At 42.7% G+C, this 24,043-nt stretch overlaps 1 protein-coding gene and 1 long non-coding RNA gene across 3 annotated transcripts in view; one reads left to right on the top strand and one right to left on the bottom strand.

Moving 5' to 3' along the window:
* LOC149121543 (uncharacterized) overlaps positions 1–24,043 on the bottom strand; it is a 110,158-nt gene that overhangs the window by 48,211 nt on the left and 37,904 nt on the right. The window contains exon 3 of one of the 2 annotated variants that reach the window (XR_016223317.1): positions 13,367–13,899. The exons of the other annotated variant lie outside the window; for it this stretch is intronic. This is a non-coding gene — a long non-coding RNA (uncharacterized LOC149121543). Of the gene's footprint in view, positions 1–13,366; positions 13,900–24,043 lie in introns of those variants that run through there. 2 annotated transcript variants of the gene reach the window in all.
* LOC100347114 (olfactory receptor 7C1) lies at positions 15,120–16,044 on the top strand. The gene is given in 2 exon segments (XM_070059527.2): positions 15,120–15,742; positions 15,744–16,044. Coding segments are annotated over 2 exon segments (924 nt in total).

Below are 24,043 nucleotides of genomic sequence, written 5' to 3'. Positions count from 1 at the left end.
TTTTTTTGTCTGTTCTACTTAATATGACTGGTTTAATTCTGTAATTAATACACAGTTATTTTTAAGTGTTGAAAATTAACTAAAATGTGATCCCTGTTAAACATAAGAGTGGGAATAAGAGAGGGAAGAGATGTGTAATTTGGGACATGCTCAAGCTGACTTGCCCCAACATACCAGGGGATTCCAATTCAATCCCATCAAGGTGGCATGTACCAATGCCATCTCACTAGTCCAAGTGATCAATTTCAGTTCACAATTGATCATAATGAAAGGACTAAGAGTCAAAGGGAGCACATAAACAAGTCTAGTACCTGCTAACACTAACCGATAGAATAAATAAAGGGGACAGTGATCCAACATGGGAAGTGAGATACTCAGCAGACTCATAGAATGGCAGATGTCCTAAATAGCACTCTGGCCTCAGAATCAGCCCTAAAGGCATTTGGCTGAAAAGCCCATGAGAGTATTTCAGGCATGGAAAGCCAAGACACTCTGGCAAAAAGATCTCTGTGAGTGAGATCCCAGTGGAAAGAACAGGACTTCAAAGAAGGAGGTACCTTTCTCTGAAGGGAGGAGAGAACCTCCACTTTGAATATGACCTTGTCTAAACAAGATAAGAGTCGGAGAACTCAAGGGGCTTCCATAGCCTTGGAAACTCATGACTGGAGCATAGGGAGATTACTGATGCCATAGACAGGAGTGTCAATTGGTAAAGTCAACAACAGGAGTCACTGTGCACTTACTCCTCATGTAGGATCTCTGTCCTTATTGTGCTGTGCATTGAGATTTAATGCTATAATGAGTACTCAAACAATATATTTCACTTTGTGTTTCTATGGAGGTGCAAACTGTTGAAATCTTTACGTAATATATACTAAACTGATCCTTTGCAAAAAAAAAAAAAGATATTATCAACTCCCAGCTTGACTCTCACTGGGATTAAACATGACAATAGGTCTGATCTGATTTCATCATTTAAAAAAATCATCTATTATTTTTCACTTTATGTTTCTGTGTGGGAACAAACTGTTGAAATCCTTACTTAATGTATACTAAGCTGATCTTCTGTATATTAAGATAATCGAAAATGAATCTTGATGTGAATGGAAGGGGAGAGGGAGTGGGAAAGGGGAGGGTTGTGGGTGGGAGGGACGGTATGTGGGGGAAGCCATTGTAATCCATAAGCTGTACTTTGGAAATTTATATTCATTAAATAAAAGTTAAAAAAAAAGAAAATAGAAACACAACAACCCGAAACTTATGACATAGCGGAAGCAATTCTAATGAAAAGTTTATAACAGTGAGCCCTACACATACACACACACACACACACACACATACCACAACCTAACTACATCTTAAGGACCTAGAAAAGCAAGATACAACCAAGCCCAACGTTATAAGGAAACAAAGAAATATCAGAGCAGAAATAAATAAAATAGAAACTAAAATAGAAAAGATTAATGAAGTAAAAAATTTGGATTTTTGAAAAGATAAAACATACATCTTTAGCTAGAGTAAAACAAGAAAGCAGACTTCAATAAATAAAAGCAGAGATGGAAAAGGAGACATTACAAATGACACCACAGAAGTATAAAGAGGCATTGCAGACTATTATGAATGACTACACACCAACAAAATGGAAAACTTTGAAGAGGAGGACAAATTTCTACACCTGTAACTGACCAGGATTGAACAACAAAGAAAACCTGAATGGACCAATAAAAAGTAGTGAGATGGAAGTGTAACAAGAAGTCTCCAGACAAAGAAAAGCCCAGGACCAGATGGCTTCACTGCTGAATGCTAGCAAACTCCTAAGGAAGAACTAACAGCAATTAATCTCAAAGTACTCCCAAGTAATTGAAAGGAAGGGAACCCTTCCAAATGCATTCTATGAGGCTAGCATTACCTTGATTTCAAAACCAGTCAAGGACACAACAGAAAAAACTCTAGGTCAATATCCCTGATGAACACAGATGCAAAAATTCTCAGCTGTATACTAACAATTGGCATACAATACACACACCAACAAAAGTCCTTTAGTATGATGAAGTATGAGTTCTATCAGGGATTCAGATATATTCAGCCTATGCAAGTCAATAAGTAATATATCACATCAACAGGAAAAAGGGCAAAATTCATATGATCACCTCAGTAGATGCAGAGAGCATTTGGCAATATTCAGCATCTACTTGTGACCAAAAACCTTAAATAAATTAGTATAAAAGGAATACACCTCAACACAGTAAAGGCCAGATGGGACAAACCCATAGCCAACGTGATACTGGAAGGAGCAAAGCCTGAAACCATGTCCTCTAAGATCTGGAGCCAGAAAAGGCTGTCAAACTTCACTTCTCTTATTCAGTATAGCATTGGAAGTTTTAGCCAAAGCAGTTAGGCAAGGGAAAGAAATAAAAGGCAGACAAATAGGAAAGGAAGACATCAAATTGCCCCTGTTATTAGAGGACATGAGTTTGTATGGAAATAAAGCTGAATACATTCACCAGGAGACTAGTGGAACTGAAAAACAAGTTCAGTAAAGTTGCATGGTACAAATTCAGTGTGCAAAACTCAGTAGCATTTCTATACACCAATAATGGACTGCACCAGAAAGAAGTAATTACAAAAAATTGTTATGCCTTGCAATCCATTTAACCATTGGTGTGAAAGATCTCTACCATGAAAATTACATAACACTACTGAAAGAGGTAAAGAAAACAAAACAAAAAAGATTGCAAGATATAATTAAAATGTCCATACTTTCTGAAGAGGTTTCCAGATTCAATGCAGTCTCCATGAAAATACCAACTACATTTTTCATGGAACTATTAAAAATTTATAAAATTCAATCTTGAACAAAAACAACAAAGCAGGAGGCACCAGAATACTAGATTTCAGGACATTCCACAGAGCTATTTCAACTAAAACAGCATGGAACTTGCATAAAAATAGTCATGTAGAACCAAGGGACTGATTGGAGATCAAAAAAGTGAATCCATGAGTCTATAGTCAACTTTGACAAAGTTGTTGAAAACACACATTGGAGCGTGGACTGTCTCTTCAGTTACTGGCCAGGGAATTGAACTAAGATGTTCCCTTCCTCCTATACAAAAATCTACTCAAAATGGATCAAATATCTAAATGTATACAGAGCTATTTCAACTAAAACAGCATGGAACTTGCATAAAAATAGTCATGTAGAACCAAGGGACTGATTGGAGATCAAAAAAGTGAATCCATGAGTCTACAGTCAACTTTGACAAAGTTGTTGAAAACACACATTGGAGCATGGACTGTCTCTTCAGTTACTGGCCAGGGAATTGAACTAAGATGTTCCCTTCCTCCTATACAAAAATCTACTCAAAATGGATCAAATATCTAAATGTAAGACCCAAAACTATCAAACTACTAGAAAAAAAGGGAACCACTTCAATACAATAGCACAGACAATGCCTTTTTTTTGAATAAGATTCCAAAAGCACAAAAAAGGAAAAGCAAAAACATATCAGATTGTATCAAAGAGAGAAACTTCTGCACAGTCAAGGAAGCAATCCACAAAATGAAGAAACAACCAACATAAGGTGAGAACATATTTAAGCTATTCTTCTGACAAAGGATTACTATCCAGAATACATAATGAACCCAGAAAACCTAATTAGAAAACAAAAAATCCAGTATTGGATGGGCATAGAGTATGAATAGAGATTGTGCCCTTGGACTGGCCTTCAGGGAGAAACATACACATTTAGCCAATTCCAGGTGTGCATTTCTGGTTCCACATGCCTAAGGAGCTATTTGGAAGGCAAGTGGGACTTCTAAAGGCAGACAATAAAGAAACAACACGTGAGGACTCTAATACTGAAGTTACTGGTGATAGTAAAGGGCCCACTTAAGTAGCAGTTATGTATTGTCACGGGCACCAATCAGCCAGCAGATGAAGCAGCCAACATTTTCCTATATAAATCTCCTATCTGTATATGACACTCATTCCAATTTTTAGCTTGTCTAACAATTGCTCCTACTGATACTAATTCAGACACTCACTGAAGAGAATCATATGGGCTTCCATCAGTGTAGAAAAGGTTGGTATTATAATCCTGACAAACATGTTTTCTATACCTGACAATTGTGCCTTTCAAATTGCTGAGGCTACATGTGACCATACTCATTATGGAAAGGAGATGTATTTCAATGACTCTCAAACAATCTGACTGGATATAAGGAATCACCCAAAAGTGTATGTTGTGTGCAAACAACCAGAACCACCCCAAGCAGTTGGGAGTGGGGCTGGCATTGTTGCACAGAGGGTTAAGCTGTTGCCAGCAATGCCATCAGATTTTTAGATTATTTTCCCCTTTTAGCTCTAGGACATGTGGGAAACAGATGTATAAGGAGAAAAACCTTTTTCTCTCTGTCCTTGTTATCTTTTTTCTTTTCCTCAGTGATGAACTATAACAACCTCAGGAGTTCTAGATTGATCCCTTGAGAGCACTAGTTGCTTAAACTTTACTTGTTAGTGGAGCTGCTTCCTTGTGGTATTTGAGGAGAAAAAATAGTGTACTTATAAATGTTTAATTGGGGTAGGGGGATCTTCCTTTTTTAAAATTTAAATTATTGTTCATGTGAGAAGGAGGGAAAGAGAGAGAGGCAGAGAAAGTTGACCATCAACTCTGTTAACTCACCCGAATGCTGCACCAGCCCAACTGTAGGAGGAGCCAGCAGCCCAGAACTCAATCTAGGTCTCCCATGTGGGTGGCAGAAACCTGATCAATTGAGCCATCACTGCCACCTCCCAGGGTCTGCATTTGCAGGACACTAGAGTCAGGAGCCAGAGTCAAGTGCTGGACACAGGTACTCTGCTGTGGGAAGCCGGCTTCTGAGCTTGCGTCTCAGACTAGGCTAAATTCACACACTGGTCCTAATTATTTCATTTTCAATCTCTTCTTCTTCCTTAAATCTTAGGTATTCAGAGTAAATATCTATTGAGAAACTACGATGGTTCCAGTTCTGGGAGCCATGGTTGCTCACAAAAAGGTGAACCAGTAACATTTCAAGTGTAGGAAGTACTAAGGCAAAAAAAAAAATTGGAGTAGTATAAAGTAGGGACTGGAAGAAACACTTGTGCACTCATGTTCATAGGAGTATTATCCACAACAGCCGAAAGTGGAGCAATACAGCATCCTTGGGCAGGTGAAACAACAAAACCTATACCTACAATGGGATATTTATTATTCAGCCTGAAAAAGGATGGAATTTCACACACACGGAACAGTGTGAGTGAACCATGAATATACATTATACTAAATGAAAGAAGTCAATCCCCAAAGAACAAATATTGTAGGATTGCACAAGTATCTGTAACTTACAGTAGTCAAATTCATAGAGAAAGTAGTATGGTGGGTGCCAGAGGTTGGCAGGGGAGGTGTAAGGACTGGGAGTTAGTGTTTGTTGGGTACAGAGCTTCAGTTTGGGAAGATGAAAGATGTTTTGTAGATAGATATTGGTGGTGGTTATGCAACAATGTAAATAGACTCAATACTAAATTTATAACTATTGTATACTTATAAATTGCTGAGTATATTTAAAAAGTATTTATTTATTCAGAAAGGCAGAGACAGACAAAGACTGACAGAGGTCATCCATCCATTGATTCACTCTCCAAATATCTACAACAGCTAAGGCTGAGCCAGGCTGAAGCCATGAACCAGGAATTTAATCTAGCAGGGACCCAAGTAATTGAGCCATTGCTGGCTGCCTCTCAGGGTACACATTATCAAGAATCTGGAATTAGAAGCAGGGTTGGGACTCAATCCCAGTTACTCTGATATGGGTTGCAGATATCCCAACTGGTGTGTTAACCTCTGTGCCAAATGTTTGCCGTGGTGAGTAGATCTTCCGTGTTCTCACCACACACACAGACACACACACACACACACACACACAAATGGTAATCATGTGAGGTGATGGAATTGTCCACTTGATTGTAGTAATAATTTCACAACTTATAGGTATATTACAACATCAAAATCTATGATTTTTATTTGTTAATTATACCTCAGTAAAGCTTGAAAAATTACTAACTTGATAGATTTGATGTGAATTTTATCACCATGAAACAAGAAATTTAGAAAGAGTGGAATTTTGATACATACCATAGTTGAACCTTGAAAACATTATGGAACTAAAATAAAGCAGACACAAAATGTCAGACATTGTCTGATTCCACTTCAGTGAGGAACCCAGATAGAGAATTCATAGACACTACTGAAGAATAGAGGCTGTGAAGAGCCAAAGTGACTCCATTTTAAAACAATAAAAAAAGCAGCCTCCGTTTCCCATAGCAGACCCAAGTCCTTGTAGAAGCAGGCATTCAGGCATTCCGGAGATATCAAAGCTTACCAGGGACAGCTAGCTCAGTAGACCAAGGCCAAAGTAACTGCCTGCACCCAAAGCTCCCATGCTGTAAGCCCCCACTGATGTAACTCTTTTTTCCTGCTGATGTAGCCCTTTTTTGCTTTAAAAACTCTCCCTAACAAGACCGAGGCCTCACTCCTTCCTCCGCTGTGCCGGTTGGTTGGATGGGGTCCCTGTCATGGCTTGTACTCTTGAATAAATCCTGCTTTTGCAGTTTGGTGTGATTGGGTTGCTGATAGCTTCTTGGGGATCTACTTATCTGGACACAACATCTGCCCTGGGGCTGGAGTTAGAAAATGGGCAGTTGTTTTTTGTAAGGTGTACAGATTTCTGCTTGGGATGATGAAAAGCTAAAAGAACTGGATAGAGGACAGTGTACTGTGGTGGAATGAGAAGGCCATGCCAAGATGGCCACTGGCAAGCGAGTGTCAGTTACACAGGAATGGCTTCAGACAGCACCTGGCAATGGAGGTTGCCTGGCAACAGGCTGTGAATTGTTAGGGCATAAACCATTCCGTGATTGGACTGGCTGCCTCTGCTATTTAAGCTGTTGTACTAACTGAAATAAATGAATCTGCGGGCTGCTCACCTCTGGCCTGCTTTTACCCGACTCCTGGGGACTGTGTGGTGACTCCATGCCTCCTGCTCCCACCACGCTCCTTCTCTCAGAATGAATCCACAACATCTGGTGCCCAACATGACTGGGAGACAGTGTGTCAGACTTGGTGAGGTCCCCCCTTGATTTTGGCAAGTAGGCCTCTCAGTGTTTTGTGTGCTGTTTGGTTCTGTGAGGGTAAGCACAGAACACCCTTGTATGCCCCTTTCCTTGTCCTTGTCCTTGTCCTTGGTCAAAGTGACCCCAGGTTAGGCACACACTGCCCAGAAGCATAACACCGCTTTTTGGCTCCTTTTACTTTCAGTTCACCTGGCGAATTCACATAAGGGACTGATCATCCCAGAATTTGGAACCAAGTCATCTTCCCTCACTCGAGAGAGGTGACACTCTGGTGATACTGTGTGGGCATATGGCCTTGACCTATCAAATCAAGGAAATCCCCCCTAAGCACAGGCCATACTTACAATCTGATATACCACTGTCTGTTCCTCTAACGTAGGGAACCCCCTGTGTAATGCCATCAGCCACTGAGGTGCTAGGAATTTGTTTTGTTATGGTAACAGTGCTGTGGGTGTCTTTCCTTTGGCTAGAATTGATGTGGTGCGCTGCTCTTGAGCCCTCAAATGTGGGAAAATTACCCCCCGTCTCCGAAACCCTCACAGATTACCAAACATAATGAATATGTGAGTGATCAGAGCCTGCCACTCCAGGCTGCTGCTTCACAAGCAACAGTTGATGACTTAGGGAGAGAGAGCTCTGACAGTGAAAATGACAGCAGACAACACAGCAATGCCTAGTCAGCCACCCCCCAAATATCCGTGAGATGAACTTAGACAACCTCGAGGTGATAACCCATGTGAGATCATCTCATCCACACACAGTGAGGATCCCCACTTTGTGGCAGTCCCCAGGCACTCCAGGCTCTCAGGGCAGCCACTAGACCCCATCCCACCCACATGTTTGCCATTAATCTTGAAGTGGATTCACAATTCAGGCCCTGGATTCCAACACCCATAAAAAGTCTTCTGCTAACCAAGGGCCAAGGATATGCTTGTGTCTTTCCAGAGAATGTGGGACAGCCTATTTGGGTACTAGCCAGAAACATCAAGCCTGCAACTGACAGTCAACCAGAAGCAGCTGAACAAGACTGAGAGCCTTGTTAGCAGATGCACCTGCTCCAAATTATCAAGCTGCTGCCCTAGCATCCTGCCCTGAGGAACTGCCCACAGTCACATCTGCTACTGTCTTTTACCCCACTAGCTCTGGTCAGCCATTTGAACAGCCAATCGCCTGTGTGTAGTCATGCCATGTCCCTCATTCCTACCCCCATCTGAGCAAGAACTCCTGTGGCCTCCCATTTTGAGGGCTGGTTAGTCAATGATGGGTAATATCCACAGAGGAGAACCTAAGACAGGCACAGCTGCATACGGCGACCACGTAGAAATGGGGTCTACAATGGTATGGCCAAGGATCATGCCTCCCGGTGCTCAAAAATAAATGAAAAGGGGGAAATGTGGTGGAATGAGAAGGTCGTGCCAAGGTGGGTGCTGCCAAGTGAGTGTCAGTTACTCAGGAATGGCTTTGGAAACCACATGGCAATGGAGCCTGCCTGGCAACAGACTGTGATTAGATGGCTTTGGAACCCAACTGGCAAAGGAGTTTGCCTGGCAACAGGCTGTGATTGGCTAGGGCATTAACTGTCCCTTGAGCGGATTGGCTGCCTTGGCTCTATAAGCTGCTGCACCAACTGAAATCAATGAGTCTGCAATCTGCTCGCCTCTTTCCCACTTTCACCCAACTCCCGGTGTCTGTGTCGTGATTCCACACCTCTTGTCCCCACTGTGCTTCTCCTCTCAGAATGAATCCACAGCAACAGTATACAACATTGGAGTGTATCTTGTGCCACCGAACTATACACCGAGAAATGGTTACAATGGGGGCTGGCACTGTGGCAAAGATGTTCAACAGTTTCTTGGGTGCCTGCATTGTGGAGTGCCTATTCAAGCCCCAGCTATTCCATTTCTCATCCAGCTCCCTGCTCTTACAACCTGGGAGGCAGCAGATGATAGTCCAAGTGCTTGGGCCCTTGCCATACACACAGGAGACCAGGATGGAACTTTGGGCTCCTGGGTTCAGCCTGGCCCAGCTCTGGCTGTTGCAGGCATTTTGGGGAGTCAATTAGTGGATGGAAGATTTCTTTCTATCATACTGCCATTAAAGTAGATCAAAATAACTCAAAGAACTTTTTTAAAAAAGATTCATTTTATTTATATGAAAGACAGAGTTAGAGTGAGGAAGAGACAGAGAGAGAGGTCCGCTATCTGCTGGTTCACTCCCAAGATGGCTGCAGCAGCCAGAGCTGAGCTGATTTGAAGTCAAGAGCCAGGAGCTTCCTCCAGTTCTCCCACATGGGTGCAGGTGTCCAAGGACCTGGGACAACCCCCACTGCTTTCCCAGGCCATGGCAGTGAGCTGGATTGGAGGAGGAGCAGCCAGGACTAGAACTGGCACCCATATGGGATGCCGAAGCTTCAGACCAGGGCTTTAACCCACTGTACTGCAGCGCCAGCTCCCAAGGAACATTTTTGAAAATGCTTAAAATGCTATATTTTGTTATATATCTGTGTGTACACACACACACACACACACACACACACACACACATATATATATATAACCATAGTAAAGTGTTAACAAATAGTCCAAGAAAAAAAACATCTAATTTTTTATTTGTGATTAACATTTGGTTAATATGTGTGAAATGGTCACTTTTCCATTTACTTATTTATAATCATTGTCTATACTCCCACTAAACTAGGGTCTTTTTGCTTTTTACTTGTTAAACTTCTTATTTGATGAAGTATTAAGCCTTTTTACTGTAATGTAAATTTAAAAGATGTTATCTCAAATTATAACAATTATATAATATATAATTATATATAATTCATATTATATTATATATTATTATATAATAATATATTATAATATGATATATGTTAACTCTTTCAATTTAATAAATAAATCTTTAAAAGATACAAATATTGAGGCAGTCCTGGTTTAGGCTAGATTTTGACATCACTGCTCCAGTGAATCCTGGGACTCTTTCTACTCAACCATCATCTTATTAGGAATCTACAAGTCAAAAATGCTGCCATATTTGTCACCAAGAAATCCAAGGAAGATTAACTTTTCCCAGAGGTGAAGAATGTAGGAGAGAGAAATTACAGATGTCTTCAGTGTTAGTCTCCCAGGGATCATGAATTGGCAGGTTAGAGACTCCTGTTTGTGTTGACCCTGTCCTTGAGGAGCCAAAATGATCAGAGAATGAACACGTCACTGATCAATTATTCTAATCAGCTTCAGAGGGGATACAGCCTCCAGGACACAACTTGGAACTCACTAATTTATAGTCATCAAGGTCCCACACTCGAGACACTCACATCATCTCCAGAAGAAGTAATTCAGGCCCTGTACCACATGCCTGGCTCTGTCTCACACTCTGCTGGGGGCCTGACCTTCTGTTTTTATTGTCCACCCTCTACAAGAGAAAGAGATTCTAGACATTTGATTCGGTGGGTTCATGCTGCTGAGCCTGCATAGCCTGGTAAGTGTTGAGGAAACTAGGGGAGGGGAAAGGGCATTGCCTATTGTTAAGTATAAGGTAGGGTAAACTCTGCAATGTTCATGGAGCAAGACTTGATGAACGTTATTTCTGGGAAGGAAGAATGATTAGACTGCTTGGTGATAGCAGCCACTGCATAGTGAGTTTTCACTTTGGTTGTGTTTTCTTTGTGGGCATGATTGAGAAGATGATGAGAGGTGCTAGTCTTTGTTGGCCACTGCAATTCCCTGGACCACAGCATCTAGTGTTATGATTTCCAGTCCAAGTTGCACAGATGGATGCCCCAAGGTCCTGATAGAACTGTAGATTTTTAACAGCAAAGTCCTGGACCCTTCTAGATCTATTCTCTTGTTACATGACCCAAGTACTCCAAATCCTCCATTCTCCACCACCCCCAGACCAAGCCTTCTGAATTCTGTGACCTACACTTGCTTAGGAACATTTCCTGCTTTCCAGAAAGACCTGTCCTTGTCCTTCCCTCTTAACCCTTATCCAGGGCTCTTATTAGATTCCTTCAAGAAAGCAAAGGCTGGATTCCCTAGCATCTTGGACTGTGGTACAGAAATACTTGGGTTGGGCTGTGAGAAGAAAAGGGAAGGACACAGGCAAGCCCAACACCATGTTCCCTCTGACATCCCCTGCTTTAATTCTTGGGGATGACACGGGTGCACTGGAACCCACCATATCCCTTTCCTGTGATTTCCCTTGATTTCCTTGTGCACCTCTCTTGATGCTTGTCTTTCTTAGGCAACATAATTCTTCAGTGGGTCCCTTCAATTCAAATGATGTGAGGACTCCCCATATTTTATGTCTGCCCCAAACTTATCTTTCCCTCCAGGTACCAGCAATAATTCATATCACATTAGTCCTTTGATTGTATTCATTCATTCATTCATTCATTCTCTCTCCACCCCTCCCTGTATGGTATTCTCTTCACAGCCCCATTCTCTGTGCAATTTCCCTTTCCCGGTTCTCAGAGATGTCATCTGTGCCCATCTCTCCAACATCATTCTTGATTGTTCTCATCTACCACTTTCTACTTAAGAGCAAAGTGCACCTGCGCCATAGCTCACTAGGCTAATCCTCCGCCTTGTGGTGCCGGCACACCGGGTTCTAGTCCCGGTCGGGGCGCCGGATTCTGTCCCGGTTGCCCCTCTTCTAGGCCAGCTCTCTGCTGTGGCCAGGGAGTGCAGTGGAGGATGGCCCAGGTGCTTGGGCCCTGCACCCCATGGGAGACCAGGATAAGTACCTGGCTCCTGCCATTGGATCAGCGTGGTGCGCTGGCTGCAGCGCACCAGCCGTGGCGGCCATTGGAGGGTGAACCAATGGCAAAGGAAGACCTTTCTCTCTGTCTCTCTCTCTCACTGTCCACTCTGCCTGTCAAAACAAAAAAAAAAGAGCAAAGTGCCTGAACACGTTGCTTCTTGCTTCTTGCATTCAGACATCTCCCATCCCTCTTCTCAACTTAGAGCTCCTCTCTGTATTCCACACAGTAATCCACCTTAGCACTTAATTCTCTGTGTTACAATTACTGTTTTCTGCAACTATCTCTGCACCTTGGAGGCTGGACCATGAACACAAAGGCCACACTCTTAGTCTTCATATCACAACAGCTAACACATACCCTTGTCCAGACTCCTTTCTTGCAGAATGGTTTCCAGGACTTGTTCAGTGACTGACAAGCTGCCTCATTCATTCTTTTTCTTAAAGATTTATGTATTTATTTGAACGTCAGAGTTACACAGAAAAAGGAGAGGCAGAGAGAGAGCGAGCAAGCTCCAGGAGCCAGGAGTTTCCTCGGGTGACCCCACGTGAATGCAGGGGTCCAAGGACTTGGGTCATCTTCTACTATCACAGGCCAAAACAGAGAGCTGGATAGGAAGCGGGGCAGCTGGGATTCAAACTGGTGCCCATATAGGATGCTGGCGCTTCAGGCCAGGGCATTAACCCACTGCGCCACAGCGCTAGCCCTCATTTATTCTTTGGTTATTCCTAAGATAGTTAGCACAACTGCCCTCCGACTCTAGGCAGTAAAAGTAGAATAGGGCATACTCATTGGGTGCATGGACAAAGGGACTAGGATGAATGAGGTGACTATCCTCCCAGCTTCTGATGTCTAACCCTTGGTCCAAAGGTAGGCAGAAAGTTTCTAATACATGGGCAGCTTACGATATTCCTAACCATCATGTCATGACTCATTTGAATCATTATTTTGCTGGTGCTATTTTTAAATATATACCAAGATTCATTGGTTTGAAAGGCAGAGTGACAGAGGGAGAGGGGCATGTGCACATGCATGTGCACACACACACACACACACACAGAGATCTTCCATCCATTTGTTCACTTCCCAAATGGCTGCAATAGTCAAGGCTGGGCCACACCAAAGCTGGGAGCCAGGAATTCCATAGGGGTCTTCCATGTGGGTGGCAGAGCTTTCCCAGGTGTATTAGCCGGGAGCTGAATTGGAAGCAGGGAAGCCAGAATGGATGATGGCAATGCAAGTGTTGTGCTACAATGCTGCACTCCACAATTATGTTTTCCACTGTACATTTTTCATTGTCTCAACTTTTTAATGTAGACAGAAAGAACAAGATTTGATTATCCCAGAAATAGAACCTTTCTCTGGCCAAATAATTGCTTTTATGAATTTAGTTCTAAAACCTGAATGTTCACATGGACTATATGATGAAACTTCATAACTTCATGGAAAATGGAAATAAAGGATAAATTTATTTTTGCGTGGATCTACAAGTGCTTAAGGAAATAGAATAAATAAGAGAGGGCTCCCAGACTTTTAGAAATCTCACATGCAATTTCTGTCATCTGTAAGCCAGCCACATTGTTAGTAATTTTTCCCGACAGCATCCTGAACAGAATCAGAAAGACAGTGCCAGAAAGACATCTCAAGATTTTAGGAGGAGAGGTCAGCACCGCAGCTCACTAGGCTAATCCTCTGCCTTGCGGTGCTGGCACACCGGGTTCTAGTCCTGGTCGGGGTGCCAGATTCTGTCCCGGTTGCCCCTCTTCCAGGCCAGCTCTCTGCTGTGGCCAGGGAGTGCAGTGGAGGATGGCCCAGGTGCTTGGGCCCTGCACCCCATGGGAGACCAGGAAAAGCACCTGGCTCCTGCCTTCGGATCAGCACGGTGCACAGGCTAGAGTGCGCCAGCCGCGGCGGCCATTGGAGCGTGAATCAACGGCAAAGGAAGACCTTTCTCTCTGTCTCTCTCTCTCACTGTCCACTCTGCCTGTAAAAAAAAAAAAGAGATTTTAGGAGGAGAGTGATACAACTGGATGTTCACTTTAGAAAGATGTGTTATCAGGCTTGACACTTTGAAGGAACTCCCTGCAATAGACCTAGCAGGGGAGGGGATGGAATTATTTTATTTTGCAATGCTGCTGATGATATTAACATGCAGAGTCCATTCCAGGGAACACCAGAATCCTGGCCATGGCCCATAGGATCTCTGCACATCTGCTCACTAAAATAAGTAAGGCAGGTGGGCATTTGATGCAGTGGTTAGTTAAGATTTTTTTGGGGGGATGCCTGCATCCTATATCACAGAGCCTGGGCAGAGTTCTGGCTCTGCTCCTAATGCTAGCTTCCTGCTAATATGCACACCTCTCTCCTCCCTCCTCCCCTTTCTTCCTTCCTTTAACTTGGAAAGTAAGTCATCATCCTACTTACCCTTCAATATCATATCTAGTTATTGTCCCTGCTCTCATATTTTCTTACTACCCAGATGTGGTTTTCTGGTTTCAGATGTGCCCCAGACAAGCAAGATGGCCTATACCTTTCCTTTAGATCACTGGGCCTCTTATGTGTTAGCGAAGATGTGGGCTATTTTATCCCTAAGATCTAAAGTTGCTGTTTGTAGTCCTTGACTCTAAGTCAGAGATTAAAGGAATAGGTGAGGGTCCAGTGCTGTGGCATAGCGACTAAAGCCACCACCTGCAGTGCCAGATTGCATATGGGCACTGGTTTGAGTCCTGACTGCTCCACTTCACATCTAGCTTTCTGATATGGCATGGGATAGCAGTGGAAGGTAGCCCAAGTGCTTGAGCCCCTGCACCCATGTGGGAGACCTGGAAGAAGCTCCTATCCCCTCGCTTCGATTTGGCATGGCTCCAGCAGCTGTGGCCATCTGGGGAGTGGACCAGTGGATGGAAGACCTCTCTCTTGCCTCTGCCTCTTTGTAACTCTGCCTTTCAAATAAAACAACACACACACAAAACCAAAGGGAATAGATTTGTCTCCCTGAGGCTAATGGACAGTTATTGGTCAGCATTACAAAATGTTGTCTATAACAAGTCACAGACTATAGAATTCCTAAGTTTTGTAACAGTAAGCTTGTTTTTCTCAATTCTTCACCTCAAGAATTGAAAATTCAGAGAGAATTGAAAGGCTGCTCATTGTCTATTTCACATGCCTTCTCTTCCTGAACTGTTTAGCTGATGTGTCAACAACATGGAACCAGGAAATCGAACAAGTATTTTAGGATTTTTACTCCTGGGCTTTTCTCAAGACTCAAAGCACCAACCTCTGGTATTTGGTTTGTTCCTGCTCATGCTTGTGGTCACGGTGCTTGGAAACCTGCTCATCATCCTGGCCAATGGGTCCCATGCCCACCTCCACACGCCCATGTACTTCTTCCTCTCCAACCTGTCCTTGGCTGACATCTGTTTCATCTCTACAACCATCCCAAAGATGCTGCAGGACATCAAGACTCAGAACTATTCCATCACCTTCGCAGGCTGCATCACTCAAATGTACTTCTTCATGGTTTTTGGGGGCATGGACACACTTCTCACCTGGATGGCCTACGATCGCTTTGTGGCCATCTGCCACCCCTTGCACTACCCAGTCATCATGAATCCCCGCCTCTGTACCCTGCTGGTTCTTGTATCCTGGCGCATCAGTCTGTCGTGTGCCCTGATCCAGACCCTGTTGATGCTGAGGCTGTCCTTCTGCACCAGGTGGGTAGTTGCACACTTTTATTGTGAACTTGCTCAGGTCCTGGTACTTGCCTGCTCTGACACGTTCATCAATTACACCCTGCTCTACGTGGTGACTGCTCTTCTTGGCTTTGTTTGTTTGTTTCTCCTATATGCAAATTGTCTCCTCCATTCTGAAAATTCCATCGACTGGTGGAAGATACAAGGCATTCTCCACCTGTGGGTCTCATCTAACTGTGGTTTCTCTGTTCTATGGGACAGGCCTTGGGGTGTATCTCAGTTCTGATGCCTCGTCCTCTTCCTGGAAGGGCATGGTGGCCTCGGTGATGTACACTGTGGTCACTCCCATGTTGAACCCCTTCATCTACAGCCTGAGGAACACGGACATTAAGAGAGCTTTACAAAGTCTTCTCGGGTTCACACTCCATGTTCAGTGATGGGAACATCGTTCCTGGATTTGGGAGCTGCCGGAAGTCACAGCAGTGGGACAAATATATGCCGCCTCTGAACTGTACAGAGTTTTGATGCTTACCCACTCTGTTTCTCCATCTTTGGTCAAAACTACCCTGTGAGTACTTGGTGTGAAGCGTATGGTGATTCCTGTTACCCTTTTTCTACTCACTTCTTCCCTTCCCTTTACATTTTTACATTATTACACATTGGTTGGAGTTTGCACTCCTGCATGTCAATACAATCATTCAAGTGAGATTCAGAAACTACTGCTTTTAAGTGAATTCACTTTACCATTAACCAGAGCTGTTTCTTACCAAATTCATTCACTCGACAATATTTACTGGAATCTATAGTGTACCAGATCTTCTAGGTACCTGGGATACAGCTGTGAAAAAATTTGGGCGATTGGATACTGGGTACCAAAATATAGTGAGAGAGAAGTAAGAAATTCTAGTGCTCTACATTACAGTGGGGTGACTATCATTCACAACAGTATTTTATGAAGGAGTAGAACACAAGAGCTTATAGGTTCCAAATACAAAGAAAGCATAAGGCAATGGAAACCTAGCTACCTTATGTGAGCGTGTTGTCTATATGAATTAAACATTATACTTGGGGCTGGTGCAGTGGTGTAGTGAGTAAAGCTGTTGCCTGTGGTGCTGGTGTCCCACGTGGGTGCAGGTTTGAATCCTGACTCTGATCCAGCTCCCTGCTAATGTGGATGTTGTATACACTGCCAGATATCACTCAGCTGTAAAAAAGAATGAAATTCTGTCTTTCACAACAAAATGGATGCAACTGGAAATCATCATACTTAGTGAAATAAGCCTATCCCCACAAGACCAATACATATGTGTTTCATGATCTGTGAATACTATTATAGTACACAAAATGTATTGTATGATTATTTGCATTGCAATATGCATAAAATTATTCATGTACATTAACTGTTGGGAGGAAATGGCTTAAAGTCTAAATGAACTTAATTATCTTATAAACACACAGGAAATATTTAGGTGTTACTTTGTCATTGGTTCTATTTTACTGAAAAAATTATGAATGATTAAATGACAAAAAACCACGAATATGGGTGAAATGGTCATTTTTCCATTCAATTGTTGTTTAAAGCTATTATCTATATTCTTACTAAACTATATTCTTTTTGCTTTTTACTTAAGCTTCATATTCAGTGAAGTAGTAAGCCAGTGTACTGTAATGTAAATTTAAAATATGTCATCTCAAAAACTAAAAACAAAGAAAGGTAAAAGGAAGGATGGTAGGAAGGAGGGAAAAAGGGAGGGAGGGAGGAGGGGAATTTCATTATGTTCTTAGCCTTACATCCACAAATCATATTGAATCTGTTAAAATTAATAAAAATTAAAATGAACATAATAAAAGACCTTTGAAGTCTTCCCATGACCCACTTTACCTCCCTCCACTTTCTCACCCTCCAATATACCCATGAGCATAGGCTCATAAGATGACATATTCCATTTAGATGACACCTCATGGTTCTGTTTATTCAACAAGAAATTCTCATCTGCTTTAGGATAGAGACCCTTGGGATATCTGACCACAGGAGAGCTTTAGGCTAAGCAGAAAATGCTTAGGTTTCTGAAGGACCTTCCAGAGAATTAGGAAACTTCAGGGTTACAGATTCTGGCCTCAATGAAGGGGAATTTCCACAGTGCCTCCAGGCAGCAATGGAGAACTCTGGCTACAGCCAGAGATTTCTCTCTTCTTGATTAGGCCTCTCTGCAAGGTCACCAGGTTATAAGCTTGGAGCTCTTAGCCTTGGCCAAGCCAGTGATGGCTCTGAGGGCCTCCCAGTCACTTTGGAGTCCTCATCTGGACCCAGATTCAGTTCCCAAGCTTTCTATCATCCACAAACATCATTCAACACAGTGATGCTGGGGCCAGTATTGTAGCACAGCAGGTTAAATCACCACCTCAATGCTAGCATCTCGTGTGACTGCAGGTTCCTGTCCTTGCTGCCCACTTCTGGTCCAGCTCTGTGCAACTGTACCTGAGAAGGCAGTGGGTGATGACCCAAGTGCCTGGGCTCCTTCCATCGGTCTCGGTGTGGAGACCTGGATGGAATTCCAGGCTCCTGGCTTTGGCCTGGCCCAGCTCTAGCAGTTGTGGCCTTTTGGGGAGTGAACCAGGGGATGGGTGATCCCTGTCTGTGTCTCTGCCTCTCTGTAACTCTGCCTTTCAAATAAATAAATTTTTTCAGAAAAATGAAAAATAGAAAATACCTCCTAAATGCTAGTTATTCTTTAATGATTAAGATAGCACCATGCACTAATTCCATCTATGTGATCAGTGATAATGTATGATTTTATGTATTTGGTCCAAGTATACATATTAAATCTTTTTTTTGACAGGCAGAGTGGACAGTGAGAGAGAGAAACAGAGAGAAAGGTCTTCCTTTTTGCCGTTGGTTCACCCTCCAATGGCCGTGGCAGCACCACGCTGATCCGATGGCAGGAGCTAGGTACTTCTCCTGGTCTCCCATGGGGTGCAGGACCCAAGGACTTGGGCCATTCTCCACTGCACTCCCTGGCCACAGCAGAGAACTGGCCTGGAAGAGGGGCAACCAGGACAGAATCTGGCGCCCCGACTGGGACTAGAACCCGGGGTGCTGGTGCCACAAGGTGGAGGATTAGCCTAGTGAGCCAGGGTGCCGGCCACTTATTAAAATTTAAAGTACACCAGGTCCTGGTTAGGATCAATATTGGACAAGAATTTTAAAAGGTAGCCCACTTTTTTGAGTATGCATCTCGTTTCATAAAAGCACAAAATCAGAAAAATGGTGAAAATTTATGAAGATGAATGGAGCATAAAAAAACTTTCTCATTATGAACATTGCATTTAATATATTTTTAAAGATTTATTTATTTGGAAAGCAGAATTATAGAGGCAGAAGCAGAGAGAGAGAGAGAGAGAGAGAGAGAGAGAGAGAGAGTTAGGTCTTCCATCTGCAGGTTAACTCCCCAGTCAGCTGCAATGGCTGGAGCTGCACTGATCTGCAGCCAGGAGCCAGGACCTTCTTCCAGGTCCCGTATGGGTGCAGGGGCCCAAGCACCTGGGCCATCTTTGACTATTTCCCAAGACACAGCAGAGAGCTGGATTAGGAGTGGAGCAGCAAGGACTCAAACCAACGCCCATATGGATGCTGGCACTGCAGGCGTGAGCTTTACACGCTATGCCTCACCACTGGCCCCTGCATTGAATAAAATCAAGATACTGCACCCCCAGCAATCAATAGAAATGATCAATATTTTATATTTGGGATTTTTTGCATAGTATTTGAATAAAACAGGGATGAAAGTTATTTTCCTCTGATTAGGATGAAAGGTGGAGTGACGCTGTTTATATTTTGTCTTAAACATTTTACTGCAATCATGAACTTATCACACATATTCCTGTTCTTCTAACACTCTTTAGCTGAGTGACTCTAAAGTTAACTATATACAGGAAAGAAAATGAACAATGAAACAATGCTAAGAAGGTTGATTTTTTTGCCACTAAGAAATATTGCTGAAATGTATGGATCTCAAAAATAGAAACCGTACTTGTAAATTGCTCTAATCCAAAACATAGACACAGGGCTGGGTACTGGATGCTTATTTCCTTTTCTTTTTATTGTGGAACTTGCATTATGAATATATTGCTCTGCTGACAGTCTCCTGTGAGACCCTCTTGTGCTCTCTACTTATCTTCATTCTTTCCCTTTGGTTCCTTTGATTTTGTAATTCCAGGGGCTCAGTCCTTATGCTGACTGATGTTTCCTCTCTCATAGAGTGCTCCTGAGCACTATACTGAACACTTCACATACCTACCGTGTTATTTATCACTATTTCTCCATTTGCTTTAAAAAAAGATTTATTTATTTGAAAGGCAGGAATTACAGAGATAGGAGAGTGAGAGAGAGAGAGAGAGAGAGAGAGAGAGAGAGAAGGAGAGTGAGAGTGAGAGTGAATGAGAGAGAAATCTTCCATCTGCTGGTTCACTCCCCCAAATGGCCACAATGGCCATTATTGGGCCAGGCCTAAACCAGGATCTAGGAACCTCATCCAGATGTCCCATATGGGTGGCAGGAACCCAACTACTAGGGCCACTTTCTGTTGCTTTCCCAGGCACATTAGCAGGGAGCTGAATGGGGAATGGAGCATCCAGGACTTGAACTGGCCCCTATATGGATGCCAGTGTTGCAGGTGGCAGCTTAACTTGTTATGTCACAATGCCAGCCCCTCTGTTTGCTTTTTATATCTCTTTATTGTTATTCACATTCTGCTCACCACTCCAATGAGCCCCAAAACACTTCACAGGTAAGTTTTAAAGAAAACTATTTAAGGATCCCTAAATCAGTACTGGCACAAGAAGCTTGTATTTTGCTGCAGTGAATGAAGCCTCAGGTGGGGAAGCTTGCAACCGGTGTCACAGTGCCTGGTTCAGGTCTCGACCACTCCACTTCTGATCCAATTCCTGCTCATGTGCACCGTGGAGGCAGCCTTGATTCCAATAAAATGAAAAATGAATAAGAATGTAGTAAAATAATTACAGAAGCTTCTTTCCCAAAGACTTATAACATGAACAATTATTGTTCCTCATTTATAGATAAGGAAACTGCTCAAGTGCATTTACATTCTTTTCTGGAATTCTTTGTTTACACTTCTTTTCTTGATTCAATCACAGTGTGAACTATTAATGTAATAAAGTCAAGTTGCCTTGAGGCAGCCAGAATTAGAGAATTGCAACCAATGAATCAAGAAGGTATAACATGAAAATATGTGAATTATGCACAGGAAGTTTGGGACTCCAATGGCCTTGGCCTTCCCTGATACCAAATATCTCAACTTAAATAAGGGCACTTATGATTATAAAAACTATAAAGCAGTCTTACCAGGTCTCTATAGAAAAGAGAGGAAAAACGGGAACAATATTTAAGGAAGAGACAGCTCTCACATAGCAGATCATACAGGGTAGATGAGAGCATGAGAGCAAAGGGAATAGATAAAAACATGAATAAAATTTTAAAAATTCAGGTATTTCTAAATAGTCCATTATTTCTACATATTGGACAGGTAAGAATACACTAATATAACATTTATGGTCAGTGGTTTCATATGGTCATTTGCATTTAGTTAAAGCATACTTATGAACGTCTGCCATCCACTGGTGATGAGGATGGATGTACTTGATGACTTTAAAGAGACAAACAGGAGTGATTAAGATGTCCTCCTCCCACCTGGGGTACCTGGGTTGGATTCCTGGCTCTGGGCTGTGACTCGGCTTCCTGCCAGTGCAGACTGTGAGAGGAAGAGGTAACAGCACAGGCAGTCGGGCCCCTGCTACCCATGTGGGAGACCTGGATTGAGTTCCAGCTCCCAGCCTCTGCATTGGTCTGCCACACACAGTGCAGGCATCTTGGGAGTCTCCCTGTATGTCAGCCTTTCAGAGAAAAAGAGATAACAGAGAGAAACCAGAAAACCTAAGAATGATGAAACCCTATACACAACAATAGTTTCCAACCATGAAAAGCAAGTGCAATTTAGAGTATAGATAATGCAGTCCTAACTTTGGAGTACTTATAAATATTTTCAGTCAAATGAGCTTTTGTCATGGCCTGAGAAGAAAATAAGATATATTCGATTGCTCTTCATTTCCTTGAATTAGAATGATGTTGTCCTACAGGGGGAAAATGAACTTCCTGTTCTTTTCAGTTAGAAGACTTGGTTGCATTTGGTTGTGATCACAGACAGTGCTCAACTCAGGTGAGTGTCTAAAGCAGGTGTGCATAGATGGAGAAGAGGAACACAGAAACCAATCAGAAGGAGCTCGAGGAAGACTGAGTCTGTCACTGTGGAGGAAGATGGCAGAGGTTGTATGTCTCCAAGTGTGAAACAGAGGTGGTGGTCTTGAAAAAGATGTAAAAATATTGATTACTGGAGGTTGGGAATCATGGAATAAGTTTAAGTGTTTTGGATGAAAAAATAAGGGAAAAGGCCAGCACTGTGGCACAGTGATTAAAGCTGCTGCCTGCAACACCGGCATCCCACATGGGTGCCAGTTTCAGCCCCGGCTGCTCCACTTCCAGTCCTGCCCCCTACTAATGCACCTGGGAAAGCAGTGGAGGTGGGCCCAAGTGCTTGGGCCCCTGTGCCCATATGGGAGATCTGAAAGAAGCTCCTGACTCCTGGCTTTGGCCTGTCCCAGCTCCAGCCATTGCAGCCATTTGGGAAGCCAACCAGTGAATGGAAGATCTCTCTCTCTCTCTTTCGCTCTCTTTCTTCCTCATTCTGTTAACTCTTTCAAATAAATAAATAAATAGTCTTTATAATAATTGGGGAAGATGGGTGTGGTTCACTGTAACAAAGATATCAATATGTGATGTAATAGGGGACATAGGATGAGGGGTATATGGGGACTCAATGTATTACTACCTCACAATTTTTTGTATATTTAAAACTATTCTGACATAAAGTGTTAAAAAATGATGATATAACTGTTGGTAAATAAATTATTTGAAAATCCAAAAGTTCACTGATTCTTTGTTGTACTTGAACCTGCTGTTGAATCTGTATAGAATATTCCAACTGAGTTATTTTATTCTTTAACTCCAAAATTTATTTTTTTATAGTTTGTTACCTTTATTTTCATTTATTCCTTTTTTTCTGGTTGCACAGTTGATCTCTTTGTGTCATCTCTTAGCTAGCTGACAGTCTTTGAGATGATTATTTTGAAATTGTTGTTTAAAAATCAAATATCTCCAATCTTTATTTTTAAAAAGATTTTATTTATTAGACAAGTAGAGTTATAGACAGTGAGAGAGAGAGAGAGAGAGAGCGAAAGAGAGAGACAGGTCTTCCTTCTGTTGGTTCATTCCCCAAATGGCCGCAACGGCTGGAGCTGCACCGATCTGAAGCCAGAAGCCAGGTGCTTATTTCCTGGTCCTCCATGTGGGTGTAGGGGCCCAAGCACTTGGGCCATCTTGTACTGCTATCCAAGGCCACAGCCGAGAGCTGGATCAGAAGAGAGGCAACTGGAACTAGAACCGGTGCTCTTATGGGATGCCAGTGCCACAAGCAGAGGTTTAACCTAGTGTGCCACAATGCCTGCCCTTCTCCGTATCTTTAAAGAGGGTTTAGTAACTTATTTCTCGTGAAACAATTTGTTCCTTTGGGTCATATTTCCCAGTTTCTATGCATTCCTTTTGTTCTCTGGTTAGATGTGATCATTGGGGAAAACATCTTCCCCAAGTTTTCTGGACTGGAATCATATGGGGAAGCACTTTCACGGAGATTGTTGGGGACTCTCAAACCTTTGCTGGGAGGCATCTTCTCTGGGCTGTGTGTGAGTTTATAGTTGTTGTCAAGAGTGCATCTTCATCTCTGCCTGGTGTCTTGCTTCTGGTACTGAAGTTCCTCTGGGAGGATAACTAGGTGTTTCCATAGTTCTCAGTGGCTCCTAATCTGGTACCCATAGGCCACTGCCGTTTCCATTAGAACTCCAAATCAGGCAAGGTATAATGCACTTCCTCAGGTAGCCCCTGAGAGGACAACACATCTTCTCTTTCCCTTCCAAGACAGATGCTAGGAGTTGGGGTGTTTCTGCTTATCCTGAGATGGTGTTTCTGGCACTGGCAGGGCCTTGGCTGACAAACACAAAGAATGCTGCCATCCACTCTGGGGAAGTACCTTTTGGCTTTGTGTTCATCTGGGCATGATGTAAAGCCTTAACCGGCTTGTGGAGCTCTTACAGAGAATTTGGCCCATGGATGTTGTTAAGTCAGGACTCTGTGGGTGAAATGAATATCTGAGACTTCCTATTCGTTTTTCTTAATGATATCACCATGGCCAACATTGTATTTTATTAACCACTAATGAATTGATGACACTCATTAAAAAATCTAAAGAAAATACATTCTGGAGCAAAATGAACACTACATGATGCACAAAAATCATACATTACTGGAAT

This window comes from Oryctolagus cuniculus, chromosome 16, assembly GCF_051225735.1.
Source record: "Oryctolagus cuniculus isolate XC-2025 breed Fujian yellow rabbit chromosome 16, ASM5122573v1, whole genome shotgun sequence".
NCBI classification, from domain to species: Eukaryota; Metazoa; Chordata; class Mammalia; order Lagomorpha; family Leporidae; genus Oryctolagus; species Oryctolagus cuniculus.
The sequence above is the reverse complement of the archived record's forward strand: the minus strand, read 5'-3'. Positions and strand labels throughout refer to the sequence as shown.